This window comes from Pimephales promelas, chromosome 23, assembly GCF_988280905.1.
Source record: "Pimephales promelas chromosome 23, fPimPro1.hap1.1, whole genome shotgun sequence".
NCBI classification, from domain to species: Eukaryota; Metazoa; Chordata; class Actinopteri; order Cypriniformes; family Leuciscidae; genus Pimephales; species Pimephales promelas.
The window spans coordinates 7,065,797-7,086,674 of NC_142791.1; the positions used below are offsets into that span (position 1 = coordinate 7,065,797).

General features: G+C 38.1%; 1 protein-coding gene across 3 annotated transcripts in view; it reads right to left on the bottom strand.

The window, feature by feature from the left end:
* The window catches only part of frem2a (FRAS1 related extracellular matrix 2a), a 56,555-nt gene extending 43,954 nt beyond the window's left edge, over positions 1–12,601 (bottom strand). For 2 of the 3 annotated variants that reach the window (XM_039667524.2, XM_039667522.2), the window contains exons 1-2: positions 7,383–12,601; positions 5,174–5,263 (exon numbers count right to left, since the gene is read on the bottom strand). In XM_039667524.2, the coding sequence (XP_039523458.2) occupies positions 5,174–5,263; positions 7,383–12,378 (5,086 nt within the window). In that variant the 5' untranslated portion in view covers positions 12,379–12,601. The remainder of the gene's footprint in view (positions 1–5,173; positions 5,264–7,382) is intronic. The other variant, XM_039667521.2, reaches the window with a different exon arrangement.
* Between the last annotated feature and the right edge of the window lie 8,277 nt (positions 12,602–20,878).

Below are 20,878 nucleotides of genomic sequence, written 5' to 3' on the forward strand. Positions count from 1 at the left end.
TCTGGTTGGATTGAGAAGACTGAGCTAGTCTAGGAACTTGGATACATTCAACAAGAACATGTGGACAGGCAATGAAGACAAATCAGAGTCTCTAGGCTGCTCAGATTTAAACAATAGGTTCACAAACACAGGACATTTTCTTCCACAAAGGTCACAGCTTGTCTGGATGCCCTCAATTAATCCCTTCTGTCCCTCTGTCTTTGCCAATGACCTGCTTAACCTTATTCAGAAAAAACATTGTTTGACTTTGAAGAGCATTAGACTTTTGGTCTGACATCGGTCTGACACCTGTCCACTCGATCAACGGCACTTCAAAATGTTTAACCAGGAATACCTGCAGGTGTGGTCTTGTCGTTGAATCAGTCAGCCATGCAGGTCTAAGGTTAAACCAGAAATTCACATCTGAACTGACCCTAAATACCTGCACTACCCCCCCAAAACCAAACAGAACGCCAGAACATTCAGTGGAAATTCAATGCTAGCTCTTGCTAATCCACATGTGAATACACAATCTTATTTCAAGACAACAATGAGAAATAGAGCTACAAAACATCCCATTGTAACATCATCTCTGGTTAATTTGATATGGAAGAAAAAATGAATGGCTCAAACATATGGTTATCTACATCCACGCTAAAAAAAGCATTGTTCTTTATTGTTCATGCAACGAACTGGACCATGTTCAACAAATCCTCTAGCAAAAATCTCCATAATGCAATGTGCACAACAAGAAAAACAGAGCAAGAATTCAGGTTTAAAATAAATAAATAAATAAATAAAAGACAACAGAGCTTTAGGGCCAACCTAAACAGTCTTGCAAAACTTCTTTCAAGAAAAATATAGCGAGCTTTTTTTATATTTAATGATATAAAAAAATAACAATATTTGAGTACATATTGGCATTTTTGCTTTAGAGCGAACACTGCTGTAGTTCACATCAAAAAATGTTGAAAAATAATTCCCTCAGCCCAACAGCAAAAAAAAAAAAAAAAAAAAAAAAAGATCCCAGAGCTACGATGTGTCACGTAAAGCTTCCCTCTGTTGTTTGTAGCCTCTGTGTGTCCCTGCAGTCGTTCCGGTCATATATCTATCTGTGCCTCTGAGGCATGATGGTATGCAGGGAGAGTGGTAGAGGATTCAGAATGCGTGTTATCCGACCATCATGACCTTTTGCAAAGGAAGGGTAACTGATAAATCTGTCCTCTTTTACTCATTATGTTTGGGGGCCATAAGTTGCAAAATCATTGAAATGCAGAACTGCATTTATTAGTGTCAGTCAGATGGTGTTTACGTGACTAAAAGCCATTTAAACACCTATTAGTTCTGTTCTAAAACCTAATGAGCTGCATCGCCGACAACACAGAAGGCAGAACATCTTAAATGCGCTGCGTCCGAAATCGCCACTATGGAGACAGCCATTTGTAATGGTGTCTGAAACCATATCACGTGAACTCATTCAATCCCATAATGCACCTCAATAATGAGTGTACAACCGATGCAAGCTCATTGTCTAGCAGTTAGAGAATACCCATTCACTGAGCAGAAAATTAACTCCCGTGTCTCTCCAAAAGATTGCGTCCACAGCAATCTGGTGCAGCGTTCAAATTCGCTCACTTGTTTTTATTCACTACTTTAAGCACACAATTTTTAAGGTCGCCGATGGTTAACAAGTGTACAGCAGATTTCAGGTACAGCGATAGAGTGTGCCGTTAGCATGTTGCTAAGCTAACAGCACCTCTCTTTAGGTATACATACATAGCACAAACACATATAATGTTTATCAATACGTTACAGTATTGAATTAAAGTTTATTAATTGCCTTGTCCAACTTTTAACATTTTTTTTTTCTCTGAACTTACTGCATTATTGGGTTACCTTTTCATTAAGGGATACACGTGATAGATTTGGCTAAAACAAAGTTTCTTAAAGGGGTGATGAACTGAGAAATCAAATTTTCATCATATTATACGAATATCCTGTAAGTTTCAGAACTGAAAACGTCCTTGTTAGTCCAATAAAAGCTTTTATGGACACCAGGCTCAGCTGTAGTTTTACCGTTTTCGAATCCATTCAGCCGATTTTCTGATATTTAGAAGAATATCAGTAACCACACAGTTTCTGGTCTCATTGACTTCCATAGTATATTTTTTACCAGCAACTGTCTGGTTACTGATATTCTTCTAAATATCAGAAAATTAGGTGAATGCGTTTGAAAACGGTGAAACTAAACTGTTTCACTCTAGTGGAGCTGTAAAATGAGCCTATTTCCAAAAAAAGTGGAGTATCCCTTTAATATTGTAATGACAATGATTTGCAAAAACAGAACAACCAAATATCATTCATTTTCATTTTCAATTAAAGTTGGTGATTTCAAAGACCAAACAGAATCCAACATCCCAGCAACTCGCCGACCTCCATGAATTTGAACAGTGCTTTAGGAGGCAGAATAGTGAAGTGAACATTTTGGAACAGCTTTCACGTTTGGAGAACACCTTTGATGCCTTACAATGTTGTCTCCAGAGGCAGCTCACAAGGTTTTGGAACAGAGCAAAAGAGACAGAGGCAAAGATAAACAAAAACTAGTTGATCTAGGCCAAACTCTGATGGATAGTTTACGGATATAAAGCTAGCATTATTCAGCCTTAGCCATACACCATAAGGATGCACAAAAAGTGCATCCAGAAATATCTTCAGAAGGCCACAATCTTTTTTCTCAAACTCAAACTTAAAAACATCCTCTAAACTGCATGTGGAAAACATGCAGCCTCATCATCATTATATGCAAGGAAAGAACATTTTGAAAAACAAAACAATTAATTAAACCCCTCTGGAATACTACTTGTACTAAATATGCAAGTCGCAATCTAACAGAGGGCATTATATAAATGCAGCTGCTTAACACAAATTGGACATAAAATGGGGTTTATTATGTTTGCGGTGGTTGTTGGGCTCTTTAGACAAGCACAATCTAAGATGGTCTAATTAGCCCAGCTTTTTCAGGCATAATGTGGAGTGTTTGTATCACTGAATTTCAAGCTGAAGCTGTATTTTACTGCACAAATGTAGAAAAAAAAGGGTCCTAGGAGAAAACCTTGAGGCACCTCATGATAAAAACAGCTAAACTGAGCCATTTTGTGTTTGCACACTACATCTGTAAAAATCTTTCCTATAAATAAATGCCTCCGCCAGCAATGGAGTGAAACTCTCCCCCAGGAATACACAGAAACAAAACCGGTAATGGCCCACTGGGCTCAGGGGTCAGACACCAACACAGCTGCATACCAAAGAGTTCCTACTCCTCAGTCTTTCCTGAATTGAGAGATGACTGACAGTAGGACAAATGACAACCACTCACCAAAATGGGGGGTAAACTCAAGAGAACAAATAGAAACAGGAACCAAAACAATTCTAAAAACTGGGCAAGTCAACTGATTTTGTGATTTAATTATTTTTTTTTAAATATATATATAAATAAATTAAAATATAAATTATATAAAAATATTTTAAAAAATATCTATAAAAGTTTTATAAAATATAATAAACATACAATTAATCAGCACAACAAGCAATTACTCGTGTATAACAGTTAATCATTTAACATTGGGGTGTCACGATACATCATATCACGATATCGCAATATAAAAATGTGACGATATGTATCATTGATGTAAACGATATGATTTGGAGTAGTAGTAGTAGTCTTGACTAAATTAGTTTAAGTTCATACTAAACGATTACAACAAATAATTTCAAATTAATTCGATTTTGTTGGAAAAATGTAATTTAATTTTGTGGAAAAGTTTTCCTTAATTGAATTAAGTTTGTTCAACAGCTTATTTTTTTGAGTGTATGATGATTCATAAAGTTTTAGATAGTGTAGTAATAATTGGAGAGGCGGGGTATAGAGTTTGTGTAAGAGATCCAATGAATGCTTGCATTGAGCGCGAGTAAGTGAGGAAAAAAAGAAAGTTTACTGAGTGTCAGTGACATTACTACATTTAACAACTATAATGTTGAATATAATGTACAGTATAATAATAATGCAATGAATGATATTTGTGGTGTCCTGATTATAATAAAATAATAATATTTTATTATAAATAATAATAATAAAAAAAACTTAAAATATCGCAATAATATCGTATTGTGACTGCATTAGAGTATCATACACCCCTATTTAACATCCCAACTAAAAACACAAAATGCAGCCATTACCCATCCTTTCAAATAGTTAATGCCTCTTGATTTGAAGATGCTAAGCCGCCTTTAATTATTATCGTTTCATGCCGCAACAGATTATTTCATGACACAACTGGTGATTGTGAGCATGAGAGAGACATGAAGCCTTTATAATGCAGTTCTCCAGCTGTTTTTCTATTGAGCTTGTATTTCCCAACTCTTTTTCAATGCCAGAGACCCTCTAATCCTTAAAGTAATTGTAAGCCAGACAAGGGGTGTGTGACTTAAAATCCCAGCTACAAGCTCTAATTATGTCTTGTCTCAAACGGCCCTTTGGGTTGTGTGTATGCAGACCCTTCAATCCATGATGTGCCCTTCTGAGGACTGACAAAGACACTTTGCGTGGCACTCCTATAGTGTGCTTTGTAAAGTGCATATCACATATTTGGCTTTCCAACTAAAACACAAACTATCAGTAACCCCAACAAGGTCTTTAGCAGCCGCAAGCTTAATCGCAACAAGGACTTTAGCCGTAAGGGATTCCAGACCAGTAACAGTGAATCGTCACGTTCAACCTAATTTATACATGATTACCTATGCCTCACCAGATTTAATCCTACCCTGTTAAAATATGTTCCTAGGGTCATTCTAACCCACACTCACTTTTAAGTTTTTCTTTGATGTACTAAAAACTCATTTTAATTTTTTCTTTTTTTTCCACAGTCAAAGGTAGCATAGCATGTAATAAGCTGCACAGAGATAGTTAATCTACCATGGGAAGAAAAAGTCTATTTGAATGCTGCTACGTATCTGAATATATGCCTCTCAGGTCTAAATCATCTAAGCTATTCCGTTTGCAATGACACCTAAAATCAGAGCACATTATAACATTCATGAATTAAAATTATTTGGGCAGTATTATTCCTCACTTTATATGGCTAAATGCATAATTAAATAGCCTAAAAAACGTTTTAAATTTTTTTTTAGGACTTACCATTGTCCTCCACAGTGAAACTAAAGAGGTCACTGGTGGCATTTTCCTCATCCTTCAGGATATAGCAGATCTTAAGATCATCCATGTCAGCTGAAAAAACAGAAAAAAAAACCCAACACAAAACTGTAAGATTAAACCTCACAAATGTAATGTATTCATTCAGATGAAAATAGATCAAAACAATCTATAAAAATCCTCATATTTTATGATCTACAGACCCTGGAGTGAAATGCTCAAAGATCAAATTATTCTATAAGCCGCTCAACTTACAAATATCTTCATTTTAATGCAAAAAGCATTCTTGGTTTTCCAAAACACATCTTCAGATTTCACCAAAGCAGCAGAGAGGGAGTCACAAAACAATCAGCAAAACAGGTGACAAGCTGTTACATAATGACAGGCGAGAACAAGAATTTTAAACACAGGATTCCAGCCTGACTTCCTTACATCTGGTCTGCCCCATCTACCAAATTAGACCCCTTAACCACATCTGCACTGATACACAGTGGTTAAGTTACAGTGTACCACGAACAACCTGGCTCTATGTTCCTTTTGCTCGGACTCACTACTTTAAATTATTTATATTAGAGGAAGAAGCTTCATAAAAATGTAAACCCATGATCGAGTATGCATGGATGAAACCGCTTTTCATATTGAAAATAAAATGCCTACTTTCATCACCAGCACACACTCTCATAGTAAAATATTTAGCGAATGCCAAAGAGCAAGTGGTAGAAGAATGTGGGGAAAGGGCAAAGTAAATAAAGAGAAGTGATTGTCCCTTCTGCTTCACTGCTCGTACTGATGAGGTCAAGTCAGGTTTGCCAGGTCTCTCCCTCTCGTTTTCGCACATCTGCCCTCTTCCAACGTCTTGGACACATTTCAGACTAAGTTAGTCTGACATGGATTTCGCATCTTCTCCCTTGACACCCATGTTTGAAGGAGCGCGTTTATGCTTTAGCTGTTAGAGGTCATGAACCTTTGCTGATCAGGGAAATTTATTATTCTGGCTGAAAGGATTTACAAGGATGTGCAAAAGAACGTTTTTAAAATTGAAAAGCCAGAGTAGTAGATTACATTTTTAGCAAATTTGCATAGAGTTTGATAGGTTTGTAGACTAGGTTTGCATTATGGAAAGTTTTTAAAACATTTGACACTCGTTTATGTATTTTCATGGCTAAGACAAAATTATTATATTGATTATATAATTATTATGGTGATAGGATACAATTTTCAAAGCAACAAGAGTTGCTCCTTAGTCTGTAAATCCCTTTGCAAAATCTGCAAGATCTATATAATTAAATAAAAAAAATGCAGATGAAGATTTGTATGTATACAATTATAATTTTAGATATAACATTAAAATTATTAATATATAAAATTTTACTTTTTTACGATGACAAGATTTCATGCCTGGTGTCAAAAAAGCTAAACTTGTTACAGATCATCATGCAACACTGCATGATGCCAGTCATTTATTAGGAATCATAACGGTCTCATCTCATTCATGTAATACAATAAATTAATCATTAAACATCCAATTGCCCCTACGAAAACAAGTTTTAAACCGTGTGAATATTTAAAAGGAATAAAACAAAGAATCTTGAGTATTTAAAAAAGCTAGTTAAAGTTTGACTGTGTAATGTGCCATAGTTCCATTAACAGGTAGCCCCGCCCCCAAACTCATGCCACTGGTTAAGCCACTTTTGTGTAGGGCCCAGTCAAAATGCTCCAAAAATGCAGATTGAAATTCTGTTTGTTATGGCTATCGGCAAGGAAATTACATACTACACCTTTAACTCTATTTACAATGCGTTTTGCCTCCAACCAGTAACTCAAACAATAGTCACTCACTACAGGGACATTAGAAGGCAGAAGTATGAGAACTTCTGTAATTAATTAAAAGGAGATGTGTGAACGCTCTAGTTGTCTCGTCAAGAATTTAAGCCGAAGGCTAAGAGACAAACACAGCCTGTACTATTGGCAAAGGGCAAAGTGTCCGTTTCAAGATGGAACTACATTATTTCAAGCATTAAATAAGAGCAGAGAACGTGTCCTGAATATGATGGGTACATAGCATTTGAAGAAAATTCTTACATATATCTTTAAATGACAGTTCTAAAGAGCACTGCACAGTTCTGGGCACACTAAGTGTAAAAGTAATACAGTTTTACATAATGCAAACATTCCTGTCCTGATGATACATTACCTTGTGTGAAGGTGTTGATGGAGTCATTCCCTCTGTCCAGGTTAATAAGGTAGCCATGCTCTGGCTGTGCGGTAATGTGAAAATCCAAAGCATCCGGGCTGCTATCTCTGTCCACTGCCTTCAGGACTTTGCTCGTAATTTGATAACCGAAGTAACCTGCAGACAAGACCTTTAAAGTCGGTGCACCTTTGTTAATCACTATCTGAGGCACACCGTTGTCTACAGACACAATGGTGATCTTCATGGTCTGAGGCCTTTGTGTCTCAAAAATGGTATCAGGGAATACAAAAAAATCTGAATGGGTTCCATCAGTGACCGTAAAAGAAAAACTGTCCTTGTCCGACTCAGTGCCATCATGCTTGTAGCTGATCATATTGTCATTTAGGTCCTGCTTTGTGAACAAAGTCACTTGTCGGCTGTTGTTGAAGAGCAGTTTGCCATGAATGGGCAGTTGGGTAACAGTAAACTTAAGTAGGCGCTCGGCTGTGTCTTGGTCCTCAACGGTCAACTCAAAGGGCGTAATGAGTTTGTTCTGTCCCTCAGTCACTAGAAGGTCATGAATGGTAAGTACTGGCTTTTTATTGTCAACGTCAACAACTGAAATACGAAATGTGCGGAACACAGGGTTGTAGCCATCGGTCACCTCAAACTCAAAGCTGTCCATCTTGACTTCATCATCGGCAGTATGGATGTAGTAGATCTTGCTCCCGGCCAGCTGTAACTGGGTAAAAGACACAATAGGCATACCTGGTGTATCTGTGCTTTCCAAATGCCCTCTCACTGGGGCTCTTGTGATGGTGAAGACTAAGTTCTCATCAGGGCTGTTGAGATCGCTAGTGCTAAGGAGGTTCGTAGTGAGCGTCACTTTGCCACCTTCTTTAAGAGACACCCCCTTACTGATGACATCAGGAAAGACCATATCAATGCTGCCCACAGTAATATAGAAATATCTGTCAATTAGAGGATTGATGCCATCTGTTACGTCAAACTTTACAAGGTCACGGATGCCTTCCTGTCCATTGTGAGTGTACAAAATAAGACCTTTGTTCACCTCGTTTTGTGTAAAATTCATGCCAACTGTTATGTTCTCCAGAGATTCGGCAGATCTTTTCTCCACATATCCTGATTTTCTGTGAAGGAAGCCCTGACTTGGGCCATAGCGAACAATGAAAGTAAGGAAATCATCCTCTGAGTCTAGATCAGTTGCCTTTAGTACTTTGCTATTTATCGGTTTTGTCTCGCCAATATCGATTTCAAGTCCATCGTTAATGGCAAGCCTTGGGGTTTCATCATCCACAGGGATAATCATGATCATAATAGTGCCTTCAACTAAATATTTCCCATCTGTAAGAAGAACATAAAACTTGTCTTCAGTGGTTTCAGAATCGTCATGTTCATAAATTATGCTAGAGGCTTCCTTGATTTGTCCCAGTGTGAAGTTGGTGATTGGCATGGAGCCACTAGCAAGCTGATTGACGATGAACCCATGATGTGGGGGTTTGGTGATGATGAATGTCAACTCTTCTGCAGGAACATCAGCATCAACTCCATTCAAGAGCGGTGTGTCAATGATAACATTCATGCCCTCCATTACGACAAACTCTCGCATAAAAATCTCCGGTTTTTCATCGTTGGTGGGAATAATGACAATGGGAAAGAACTGCCTCTCCGAGAAATTCACACCATCTGAACATCTGAACGTGAACCTGTCCTCCACTGGCTCAACTCCTTTATGTATGCTTTGGACATAATAAATATGACCTTCATTCACATCTCTGATGGTAAAAGCGCTTACTGCCATTCCTGACCTTGACTTTTCAGAGCCTGGTGCTGGAGAGATGTTCTCCACATATCCTAATGTGGGCTGAACAATGATGGTGCAGAGGATGTCCTCAATTGGAGTGTCTGCATCCTCAACCCTTATCTGATGCCTACCGATTGTGTTTTTATCCCCCTCAAAGACGTTAAAGGTATTGCCAACTGTGACCTCTGGAGTCTGGTTATCTACAGGGAGAATGGTGACGTGAACACAGACTCCGTTTACTCGGTTACCCCCTACGTTCCACTCATCAGACATGTCAGAAAGGGTCAGGTTGAAAAAATCTCCAATCGAAGTAAAGCCAATCTCACCGCTGGTGTGAGCATACACAACCAGACCACTGATGATATCAGCTTGGGTGAATCTGCTTGAAGAAACTCCACTCACCAGAATTTCTCCAAACTTAGGGGCTTCTTCCACAATGAACGTCAACCTCAAGTCATCGGTGTCCTCATCTTTTCCCTGGATGACATTAGCTGTAATTTCTGTGGCACCATTTTCCAGGACGTCCAGGCGAGAGCCAAAGGTGCCCTTTGTGAGGCTGAGCGTTGGTGCCTTATCATCAATAAGCTTTACCGCTACCTTCAAGGTGATCGTTACAACATGAACACCATCACTAACATCAAGTTTAAAAGAGTCATTTGGCGTTTCGTCTCCATTGTGGACATAAGATACTCGGCCATCAGAGATATCCATCAAATTGAAACTGCTCCCTTGTTTTAACTCAGTAAATGTAAATTCAACATGGCCGTGTAGTGGGGTTTTACTTAGTGTGAATGAAATTAGCTTACTGTCAGTGTCAAGGTCATTTGCGTCAAGTTCGGCACTCGTGATGACATGCACCCCTCTCTCAAGGACTGTGAATCCAGAGTTCGTTATCTGTGGGGGTTTGTTGTTTACAGGCTGCAGAAAAATTGTAAAAACTCCATCAGCTCCGTTTCCAGCGGTGTCCTCTACTGTGAAATGGAACTGCACCACATGAGGTATGATGCCGAGCTCAAGGTCTGGTGGACTGTAGGAAATCTTATGATGGTTAATTTGTGCTTGGGTAAATTCTGTTATCTCAGTATCTGAGCTGTCCGTTAAAACAACAGACCCAAATTTAATTGGACTATTCTCATCCATGTCAGTTGGTGGTCGAGTTATTGTATATTTCAGGTCACGGTCCTCAGAGTCCAAGTCAGTGTAACGAAGAACATTCTTGCTAAAATGAGTCAGCTCGTACTCGTGTACTGTCATCTGCAAAGAAGTGCCAGGGAACAGCACAGGTGGAATATCATCAATAGGTAAAATTTTTATAATAAATACATTCTCACCAGATTGGTTCGGAGGATCAGCATCATCTTGTACTTTAAAAACAAACTGATCAGTAACCGTCTCTGTGATGTGTGGACCTGTATGCCTATAGAAGAGCTTCTCGTCCGTAATATCTTTCTGTAGCCACTGTGTGACTACTTTCTCATACACACCATCTTCTGCATTAAATTTCCAGGATGATGGGTCCTCAGGTGCTTCAGATTGCCTCACCACAACCTCACCAATAGCAGAAAGGGGAGGCTCGATTGTAAATGTAATAGTGGAATCTTCAGAGTCAATATCTGCTGCGCTGAGCATAAGCTGTGAAATGGGCACCATCTGATTTTTAAATAAAATAAGCCCAGTGTTTGCATTTACGATGGGCGGCTCATCGTCTGTGGGTACAATTGTGATGGGGAACAAAAACTCAACTTCATTCTTGCCATCTGACATTCTGAAAATTACATTATCACTGTATGTGTCACTACCATCATGCTGGTAAACCACAATGCCAACCTCCAGGTCAGCTGGCGTAAAATACTTCCTGCTGGTTCCTAGAACAGTTAAGAGACCATGACGCAGTCCATCAACCACCGTTATCCTCACACTGTCCAGGTTGTCTTCATCACCAATTTCTAAATTGCTCTGAGTAAACAAAGACCTAGACTGGCCTTCATATAATAGCTGGCCGGTATTCTTAATGACTACTGGCGCTAATGTATTCATGGGCTTCACAACAATCATAAAAGCAAAAGGATCTGAAATGCCACCATCTGTATCTATGACCTCGAACTCTATTTGAAAGATCCTCTCTGTATCGGAGTCCAGAGAGGGAGGTTTGTAGGCTATTTTCAGATCTTTCAGATCTCTTTGATAAAAGGATGTGATGGGTAAATTCCTATCATCTGTACTCACGATATAACCCTCCTCAAAGGACAGAGGAGAAGTGATGTTGAAAATGAGACTATCAGGATTGGATTCCGTGTCTTCCGCAGCCAGCATATCAGGAGTTAAAGCCGTCATAACAAACTGATCAACTTCCATCATCATCATAGCCACAAAACTCGGTCTGGGGGGAGTGTTTTCTTCGCCCTCTTTTATTCGGATCATCACATGGAAAAACTCTTGCTTCAGTAAATTATTTTCTTTGCTCCGTAGCTCCACGACCATTGGGATATAATCCTTATTAGGTGACTTGTGGGAAGACGTGTGCTCATAGCGGATATTTGATTTGAGAAACTGGTCGCAGTCCATCATTTTCTCCAGTTTGCTCTCATCAACCACTTTACCATGTCTAGGAAGAACACTGCTGGCAGCCAGCGATGTTACCTCACATTGTTCAGAGTCTTTATCAAAGGTAAATTCTAAAACCTTTCTGCCAATAGGATTACTAGTACCACGCAGTTTATCAACAATAAGAGGCATATTCTTAGTAACAATCTCCAATTGTGTGAAAACAACCTCAACTTCCAGCATAAAGGGGATGATAATAGTTTCAGTCTGAGTGTCATACCTGAGTTGCAGCTTCACCCTGTCACCCGCAGGGCTCCTAGAACCTAAATGAGAGTATCTCACATCGTTAGGACCAAATTCACAAGGGAACTTTTTCGGAGACACATGTCCCGGTCTCTGAGACAGTGGGTCATTATCCAGAACGGTTATACTGCACCTGTCTCCAGGCTGGACTTCAATGACCAAGTCGTTAATGGGATCGATGTAAACAGATCTCCCGAAAGGCACGTGTATGCCGTTGTTTGCCACCAGTATCGCGTCCTCGGAGATTTCTGGCGTGTACGCGTACGACAATCCGTGTGTTTCAACTCCTCGCGCTGAACTACCTGTCAGTGAAAGCAAGAGAATGAGAAATCTGTAAAGTTCCATGCTGAACGCGAATGTAAAACAGCCACAGGATGTTCTTGAGTAATTCAAATATCCAACTAGTGGTCGACCGGGTTTTCCGCTGTTATATTTACATCCACGAGGGAACAGGAGACAAACACAGAAAGTTCAGAAATCCCACACGGGCGCCAGGATGCTCGCGCGGCATTCCCACGGACTCAGAGGGAGCGAGCTCAGTTTTAACTTGTGTATGGATGGCAGCAGGAGGACACGCCCATAGCCTCATTGCATTGGATGGAGAGTTGCATTCCCACGTCCGCAGGTGGGATTCTCACAGGATTTGACTGTCACTGTTAGTTGTGGTAGTCACGTCTGGGTTATTCAGATAGATAACTTAAAGTGATTTTGTAAAATGATCTCTATAATATCTATTTCTATATATTTTTGTTTTTGTCTTAAAACACATCTTTTTACACACAAAATACACAATTATTTCCATTTGGCAACACACACAACACACAAATATTGTATTTCCCATGTCGCTCAGTAAAATTAGCAATGCAAAGATTCGATTCCCAAAGAATGCACGATTTTGATAATAGGCATATGTGACCCTTAAATGAAGTCTAAATTGCTTTGAATAGAAAAACTATGACAAATTAATAAAATTTAAAAAAACATTTAGCTACATTAAAATAAGATCTTTTAAGAGTTTTGACTTAATTGCCTTAGGGACACTTAAATATTTTACTCAGATTATAGGCCTAGTCACTGCACTCACTGTTCCTTCAGCCTCTTAAATAACCCCCAGGATAAAGAGTTAATATAAGCGTTACTCACACTGTCACTGGGAGCCATAAAAGTTCTTAGCCTTATTGCTAAAATCTTATCTTAGCTATAAGGCCAGGGGCAATTGTGCCTTTAGCTATGAACTGACTGAACTGACATATTTAATATATAAAACATGCAATGAACATTGTCTGATTAAAGTGTAAAGACGTCTTTGACTTCAGATGATGAATATATTTTACTAAAAAATGATTGAACCCATTTCTAATAATGTAGAGGCTACCACTTAGACTTTTGCTTTAAACATGTGTTATTTCTTCAGCTAAAATACTTATATTGTCACATAAAGATAAAAACAACATTGCATAAAAAATTTATGATTAAGTCAACTCTTAAGTAATATTGTCCAAAGGAAGGCAGTTACATTCAGACTCATGATCAGGTCTAACATATTTAAATGGTACTATTACATTTGGGGGAAAAAATTGTTTTCTAATACCAAAATGATTTTTATTTTGTGTAGTCTCAAAAAATTATGTTGTCTTCTCTACAGTTTATGAGATGGTTTTGGGCATGACACATTGTACAATGGTTCCTTCTTCAGTTAAAGAGAAATGCATGAGGGAGAGGACAGGAAAGAGTCGTCAGAAGTTTGTTGGGACACATGTGTTTTATAATTACACTATGAAAGACGACAGTCAGTGTTTTCAAGTGTGCTCGCTGAGAATGACTGTTTCCCGCAAGCCTCCAAACCTCTAGTCAATCATCTGTTCAGACACCATAAAAGCTCCTGATGGCTTGACTGAGTTCGAGTCTTGGTATTTTCTCTCCCCATCTCAGGTTTCAATTAAAATTTTCGTCTGAATGTAGCTCTGGGAAAATACGTCCACTTTATTGGCGGAGGTAGACAGAATCAATCAGGTCTCTAATCTCTGTGATACAAGAACACAACAAACTTTTTCCAAAGGGACCAGAAGTATTGACAAGTTTGAACTTCTGAAAGTGGAGTGAAGCAGCACTTCGAAACAACAAAGAGAAACAAAAATGTGTTGGTGCTTAAACTGACGTGGGTATGATAATGATTTTAAGGTACTGAAAATGATGCAATCAATGCTTGATCTGTTCATTGACATAAAGCTCACATCAATAACTGAATAAAAAACAACCTTTATGGTAACATTATGTCTATTTGGTTTCCTAGAGGATTTTTACATTGCATTTTATTTTCATACACACAACATCATCTGAATACATGTGAGAAATGACAACACAGTCTCATGAAAATGTGTTTCTAGGCCAACCACGAATGTTTCTCGTGCCATACGCCAAAAATCTTTTTTGCGTGCATATGCACTGAACACTCCTCGGTAGCTTTAGGGGGAGGGGTGGGGAGTGCGTGCATATTATTTAGGGTTTTTTTAGAAAAAGAGTGCCGAAGTGATGACGTCAGACTTTTGGAAAATCGCAAAAAAATTAGATCTGTGTTCAACAAAGAGTTGTGACCCTTACACGTTTTGTCTATAAATATAATCTTTACAAGTTAATCCAAAATTTACACATTTTGAAGCCTATATAACGTTTTTAAAAAAAAACACAAGCAGACACAATACAGTTTAAAGAAAACACAAGCAGGTTATAACTGGTGTGTTTTATGTCATAGATCAAAACTTAAAAATATTAAGAGGCTTTGTTAACCACAGACCATTTCAGGCGATTTAGCAAAAACCCATTAAAAAAACCCATAGACTTTAGGGCGAGGGAACAGGAAGTGCTAAAATGCTAACTCACTTCCACGTTTTGGCCTACAAAGCAGGGGCGTAGCCAGAATTTTATTTTTGGGGGGTCCCGTCTTTAAATGAGGGGGCAACATTATTTATATATATATCAAGTTGATCTTTCCGTGCTTTTTAAAAAAAAGTGTAATATTGTACTTTGAGTTTAAACGCCTGCCATTGTCACGGCATATTAACCAGTCCCTCCAGGATTTCACGATTTTTTTTTGTGATTTTTGCGATCAAAATGACTGATTTTGTGGTGGTAATTTCCAAAAATTTGTGAAAAAATTTGCGATTTATATTTAACATTTACCATAATAGTATTCAGTCCTTCCAGAAAAACACAGAGTTTTTTTTGTGATTGTTGCGGGCAAAAATTGATTGATTTTGCGGCCAGTTTTCTTTAAAAATGCGATGGAATATGTGGGATATTTATGCAATTTTATGCGATGAAATTGCTGGAATTTACAAAAATTGAGGGAACTTGCAAAAATTGCGGTTTGATGAAAAAGAGAAAAAAAGTGATTCCCCCAACATCCTGTTAATATAAGAGTCATTTCTTATTACTTCCTTTGATAAACAAGCATACTACATCATAGAAAGTGCTGGGAATATTTAATTTCTCATCTCGTTTTATTTCAGACTGTAAGAGTGTAAATAAGGTGTGGCCCCTTTAAGAGCTGCGCGCTCCCTGTTGAACTGTCGTACACCCCATGTGTGCGGGTAATTTCTGTTTGATGCTACTACTTTTATCTTATGTTGTTTATTAAGTAACAATGTGACAGTAGAACGTTCGACATACAGATATAGCCTACGAGTTCGATTTGTGAGATGTCAATCGCCTCCGTGAGTCTGTCTGGCGTCGCGTAATTGCGTCACTTCATAACGTTCCCATGGAAACAGGGGGAAATGGCTGCTCTTATGTGAAGCAAACGCAACATTTTTCAACTTTCTGCTAAGATACATGTGACTTTTTTTTGCAACGAAAATGCGAGGATTATGAAATTATGCAAACCCCGCATATTTTGCACGGAAATCGGCAATTTTTGTGGCGAAAGTGAGGCGTATTTGAAAAAATGCGGCCCCCGCATAAATATGCGGACTTTGGCTGATTTTGCATTGAATTCAGCGATCGCATAATCGCGTTTTTCTGGAGGGACTGATTAACTCTCACGCAAAGATGAAGATGACAGCGTACGTTACGCGCAACACGTTATATAAACAAATCAAGTTTGAAAATAAGCCGCATTTTACCGCGCAGCATTTTGATTGGTCAATCTATCAATCCTAATAAAACAACTTTTTTTTTTTTTTAAGCAATCAGAAATCTGAGGGGACCGGACATGTAAATGAGGGGGCCTAGGCCCACCCAGGCCCCCTCGTGGCTACGCCACTGCTACAAAGTGACATCATAACTTCGGCACTCTATTGAAACAAAGCCTCTAAAATTTTCACGTTTTGCTCTATGACTTAAAACACACCAGTTAAACTTGTGTCTGCTGGTGTTTTTTAAAAACTTTATATAGGCTTCAAAATGTATACATTTTGGATTAACTTATAAAAATTATCTTTATAGACAAAACATGGGTCACAACTCTTTGTTGAACACAGATCTCATTTTTTGCGATTTTTCAAAAGTCTATGGGGAAAATGCATAGCTTTTCGATCGAGGGAACCCATGCGCCGCTAGCTTCCGAGTTGTCCTACAAAGTGACGTCATCACTTCGGCACTATAACATTATTTGTATAGATACGCACTTTCATGAGGCAGCCTATATTAAACTTCACAGCTGTTGAACGTCCTTTCTAATGTTTCCTCTGTTCTCCTGTGGTGACAGTCTGTCATTTGGCGTGACTGCAGACTGAGAAATGTTCAGAATTACAATGCCAAATAATAATAATAATAATAATAATAATAATTCATTACATTTATATAGCGCCTTTCTGGACACTCAAAGCGCTTCACATAGAAGGGGAAATCTCCTCAACCACCACCAATGTGCAGCATCCACCTGGATGATTCGACGGCAGCCATATTGCGCCAGAGCGCCCACCACACACCAGCTTACTGGTGGAGAGGAGACAGAGTGACGAAGCCAATTGGTATATATATATATATATATATATATATATATATATATATATATGGGGATGATTAGGAGGCCATGATGGACAGAGGCCACTGGGCAAATTTGGCCAGGATGCCAAGGTTACACCCCTACTCTTTCGAAAGACATCCTGGGATTTTTTGTGACCACAGAGAGTCAGGGCCTCGGTTTAACGTCTCATCTGAAGGACGGTGCTCTTTTGACAGTATTGTCCCCATCACTTTACTGGGGCGTTAGGACCCACACAGACTACAGGGTGAGCACCCTCTACTGGCCACACTAACACCTCTTCCAGCAGCAACCTGGTTTTCTCAGAAGGTCTCCCATCCAGGTACTAACCAGGCTTAGCCCTGCTTAGCTTCAGTGGGCAACCAGTCTTGGGCTGCAGGGTGATATGGCTGCTGACAAATAGTACATGTAAAAAAATGGCACCTAAACAATTTTTAAAAGGCTCACCTGTCAGACAGTCTCACTGACTGAGTCATATAGTTTAAAGCTGGACATTACAACTTCTTAAGGATCTAGGTTGCCCATAACGTTCTAAGCTTTGTCTACCCAATGGATCTGGAAGAATCTACACCACAGTCAAAAATACCTCTTGTTAAAGTCAACAGTGCATCTTTGTACCTTGCAAAAGAAAACATCATCTAAGGGATTTGTGAGAGAGTATCAGAGCTTTACAATGTCATTTTCTGAAAGGTCACTTGTTCCTCTTGAGTTTGTTGCCATTTCTGTTACAGATGCTTGAAGGGAAGGGACATATTTCTCAAGACAGTAGGCCTACTCAGTGTTGTCTAAACGTTCATTTAACATTGTGTGTTTTTCCTCTACTCTCACTGTAAAGACCTGGGAAAAGTGGGTGGGGGGAAGTGTTACCCACCTTTAAAGCTTTAGGTTTAAATTAGAGCTCTGGTTGGAGCTAAATGACAATCATCAATTGAGGAACAACTGCTGTGCTGATGATGGGCTTGAGTCAGACGGACCAGACGGTTTCTCTGAGAACACTTGCTATTTTCTTCTTCTAACAACATTCCCCTTCCAGCTGCTATTGGCAGCATCTGAGATTAAAAATAATGAAAGAATATAATTAAAATGATATAAGCATATACATTTCTGCAACATATATATTTTTTTCTTTTTTTAAATTCTTTTTTATTACAATTATACACTTTCTTTGTATAAATGTTTTGTTATTCTATTACTTGTCCCAGAAAATGTGTTTTTGTTATGTTTTGTGAAAAATATAAATAAATAAAAAGTTTAAAAACAAGAAAAAAAATGCATGGTAATCATTGGTTTATGATAACATAAAACAATTAAAATTGTGAGATAAAAAAATATCATAGTTATGAGGCGTTTTTTCTAAATTCATCGGATAAAAAGTCACAGATATGCTTTAGTAAATCCTAAATATGACATAAAAGTCATTATTTTTTGAAAAAAAGTCTGAATAATGAGATAAAAAGTCATAAATTACATTTACGATCGAAATTATGAGATAAAAAGCCACACTTATGGGATGCTTAGAGATAATTAGCATAATTCACTTCATATTTTTTTTATTTATTTATGGAATCCCATTTCCGCTAAGAAAAAAAAAAAATCATTAAAAGAAGTCCAAATTATAAAAGAATAATCTTTGTCATTAATAGCCTTTATTTTGGCTTCTTTTTAGTCTTTCTCTTTAATGGAAAATGCCAAAAAGAGGATGTTAAATTTAAACAAATAGCTTCGCACCTTTTTATTTCGGAATTTCTTTGTTTACATTTTATTTAAATCATTTGTTTGATGAATAAATAGCAACAATTTAATAGAGCCTCACAGAACACAATATGAGGAAATATGACGAAAATGTTGAAATCTAGAAGATTCACGTTAACATTTTAGGCTAATTCTCTGTATTAGTGTGTATGTGCGTGTGTGTGTATAATTAGCTTAATTAATAAATTGTTACCCTTTTTTTAAATGTCACACTCAATGGCAAATATTTACATATCTCACTCAGGCATACCAAAAGAACCCTCATTAGTACCTCATTTGCTTATTATCCTCTGTATTGCACTCTATAACTGAATGTGCACAAGCACTTGTTTGCTGAGTGTCAAAGTTCAAGGACAAACTACCATCTTAAGCCCTTTCCGGTCACTGTTAGGTTTTATATCTGTTTTTTTTACATGTACAGTCTAAATGTACACACAGTATCAGTATGAGTCAGCGATATAATAGGCCAATAGCATCACCAAGGCTACATTTTCAAAAGCAACCTGCAGGAGAGAGAAAACTCTCAATAGTGTTGCCAGATTCAGATTAATTGAGTGTTACATAAAGGGTTCTGATTGTAGAGGCTGAAAAGCAAAGACCTCATCAGCTTTGTGGCAGCAAGTTATAATTAGGTGTCATTAAAGCTTCATGGCAAATGTCCAAAATTCACATGCAATAGGGTTTATGATCCAGAAGAGGGCACTGTCGTACCATAGCAAACCAATTAACGTCTAGACTTCACTGACGATCCAGAGAATAAATGTTTCAGTTTCAGGTGAATACAGTATTGATCCACCGAGTGCAGATTTTCAAGGGACATTACAGTGTCTGGTTGTAATTGAAAGAATAAGCTTGAACAAGAAAGGAGAATAATCAAGGAAGGAAACAATGTTTGTCTGTCAGTCTCTTGGATTTCCATTTGAGGCAGATAATCTAAAATGAGATCTAATGCAGGCCCCAGGGTGGACTGGTGTCAGGAGAGGCCACAGGCGAAGATCTGATCAACCAGAAACAACAGAGTAATAGGCTAAGTCAGAACCTTACACTGAATCTGAGCGTGGTGATTGAGAGAGAATCCAACATCCAGCAAAGCTTGTGTGAAGCTTTTTGAAATAACAGTGTGTGAAAGGGTCGGACCTTTAAATTAAAAATCGCGATGGAGGAGAAAAGAAGATTTCATTACATTCCTTGGGCAACTTCAATCAGAAATCTGACATATAAAGAAGGAATAGGTATGTGAACCCTATTTACCTCAAATTACCGCTGTAAAAAATGTTACTGCTAGGCCTATTTACTTAAAAAGGCTTGATTTCTTTAATGGAATCACCTTAATTATTTAGTCTATGATAGGCTACAATGAATTTAATACTTTTAGGTAATTTTGCTTTTTTATTTTAATGGAGTAGTCACTTAAAAAAAAAAAAAAAAAACTTTTGCTGATAATTTACTCACCCCCATGTCATCCAAGGATTTTTCACCTACTCTGTTCTGTGACGCACGTTTGTGACTCTCCAGTTCGAACTCGTTCATCAAATTGAACGAATCTTTTCCGGAATCATTTGGTTCATTCAAAGAACGAAAGGAACGAATTGACTCGGAAAAAACATTTGTAGAAAAACAATTCTTCTATTATGACTATATGCATTAGACAAATGAAATGAACTAGTGAGAATGTGAAAAATGCATTTTCAGAGACTTTAATTTCTAAAAAAAAAGGCTAAACACATACAGTAGTTCACCAAAGCTGTATCTCTGCAATACCATCATGCATAAGTCCTATGAGCGCCTTTACTTATTCCTATTAAAATGTTAATCTGACATGCTGGAAAACGTGTTGTTTAATTAACACACACTCTAACTGAGGGCATTCTGCATATTATTGGATGCCTGCAACAAGCCTCTGTCAGATTTATTATGAGGCCCTTTGACTTTCTAATCAAAGATCAAAACATTAACAACAGCTAAACTGAAATGAATTATTTGCTCGGGGCTTAGAGAGGATCAACCCAATCAAACATGCACACAAATCCCTACTCAAGCCATAATTGAATCTTTCTCGTAGCCTACACACACAAAGTACTTCTGATCTGATCTATGGTTTTCCAAAAT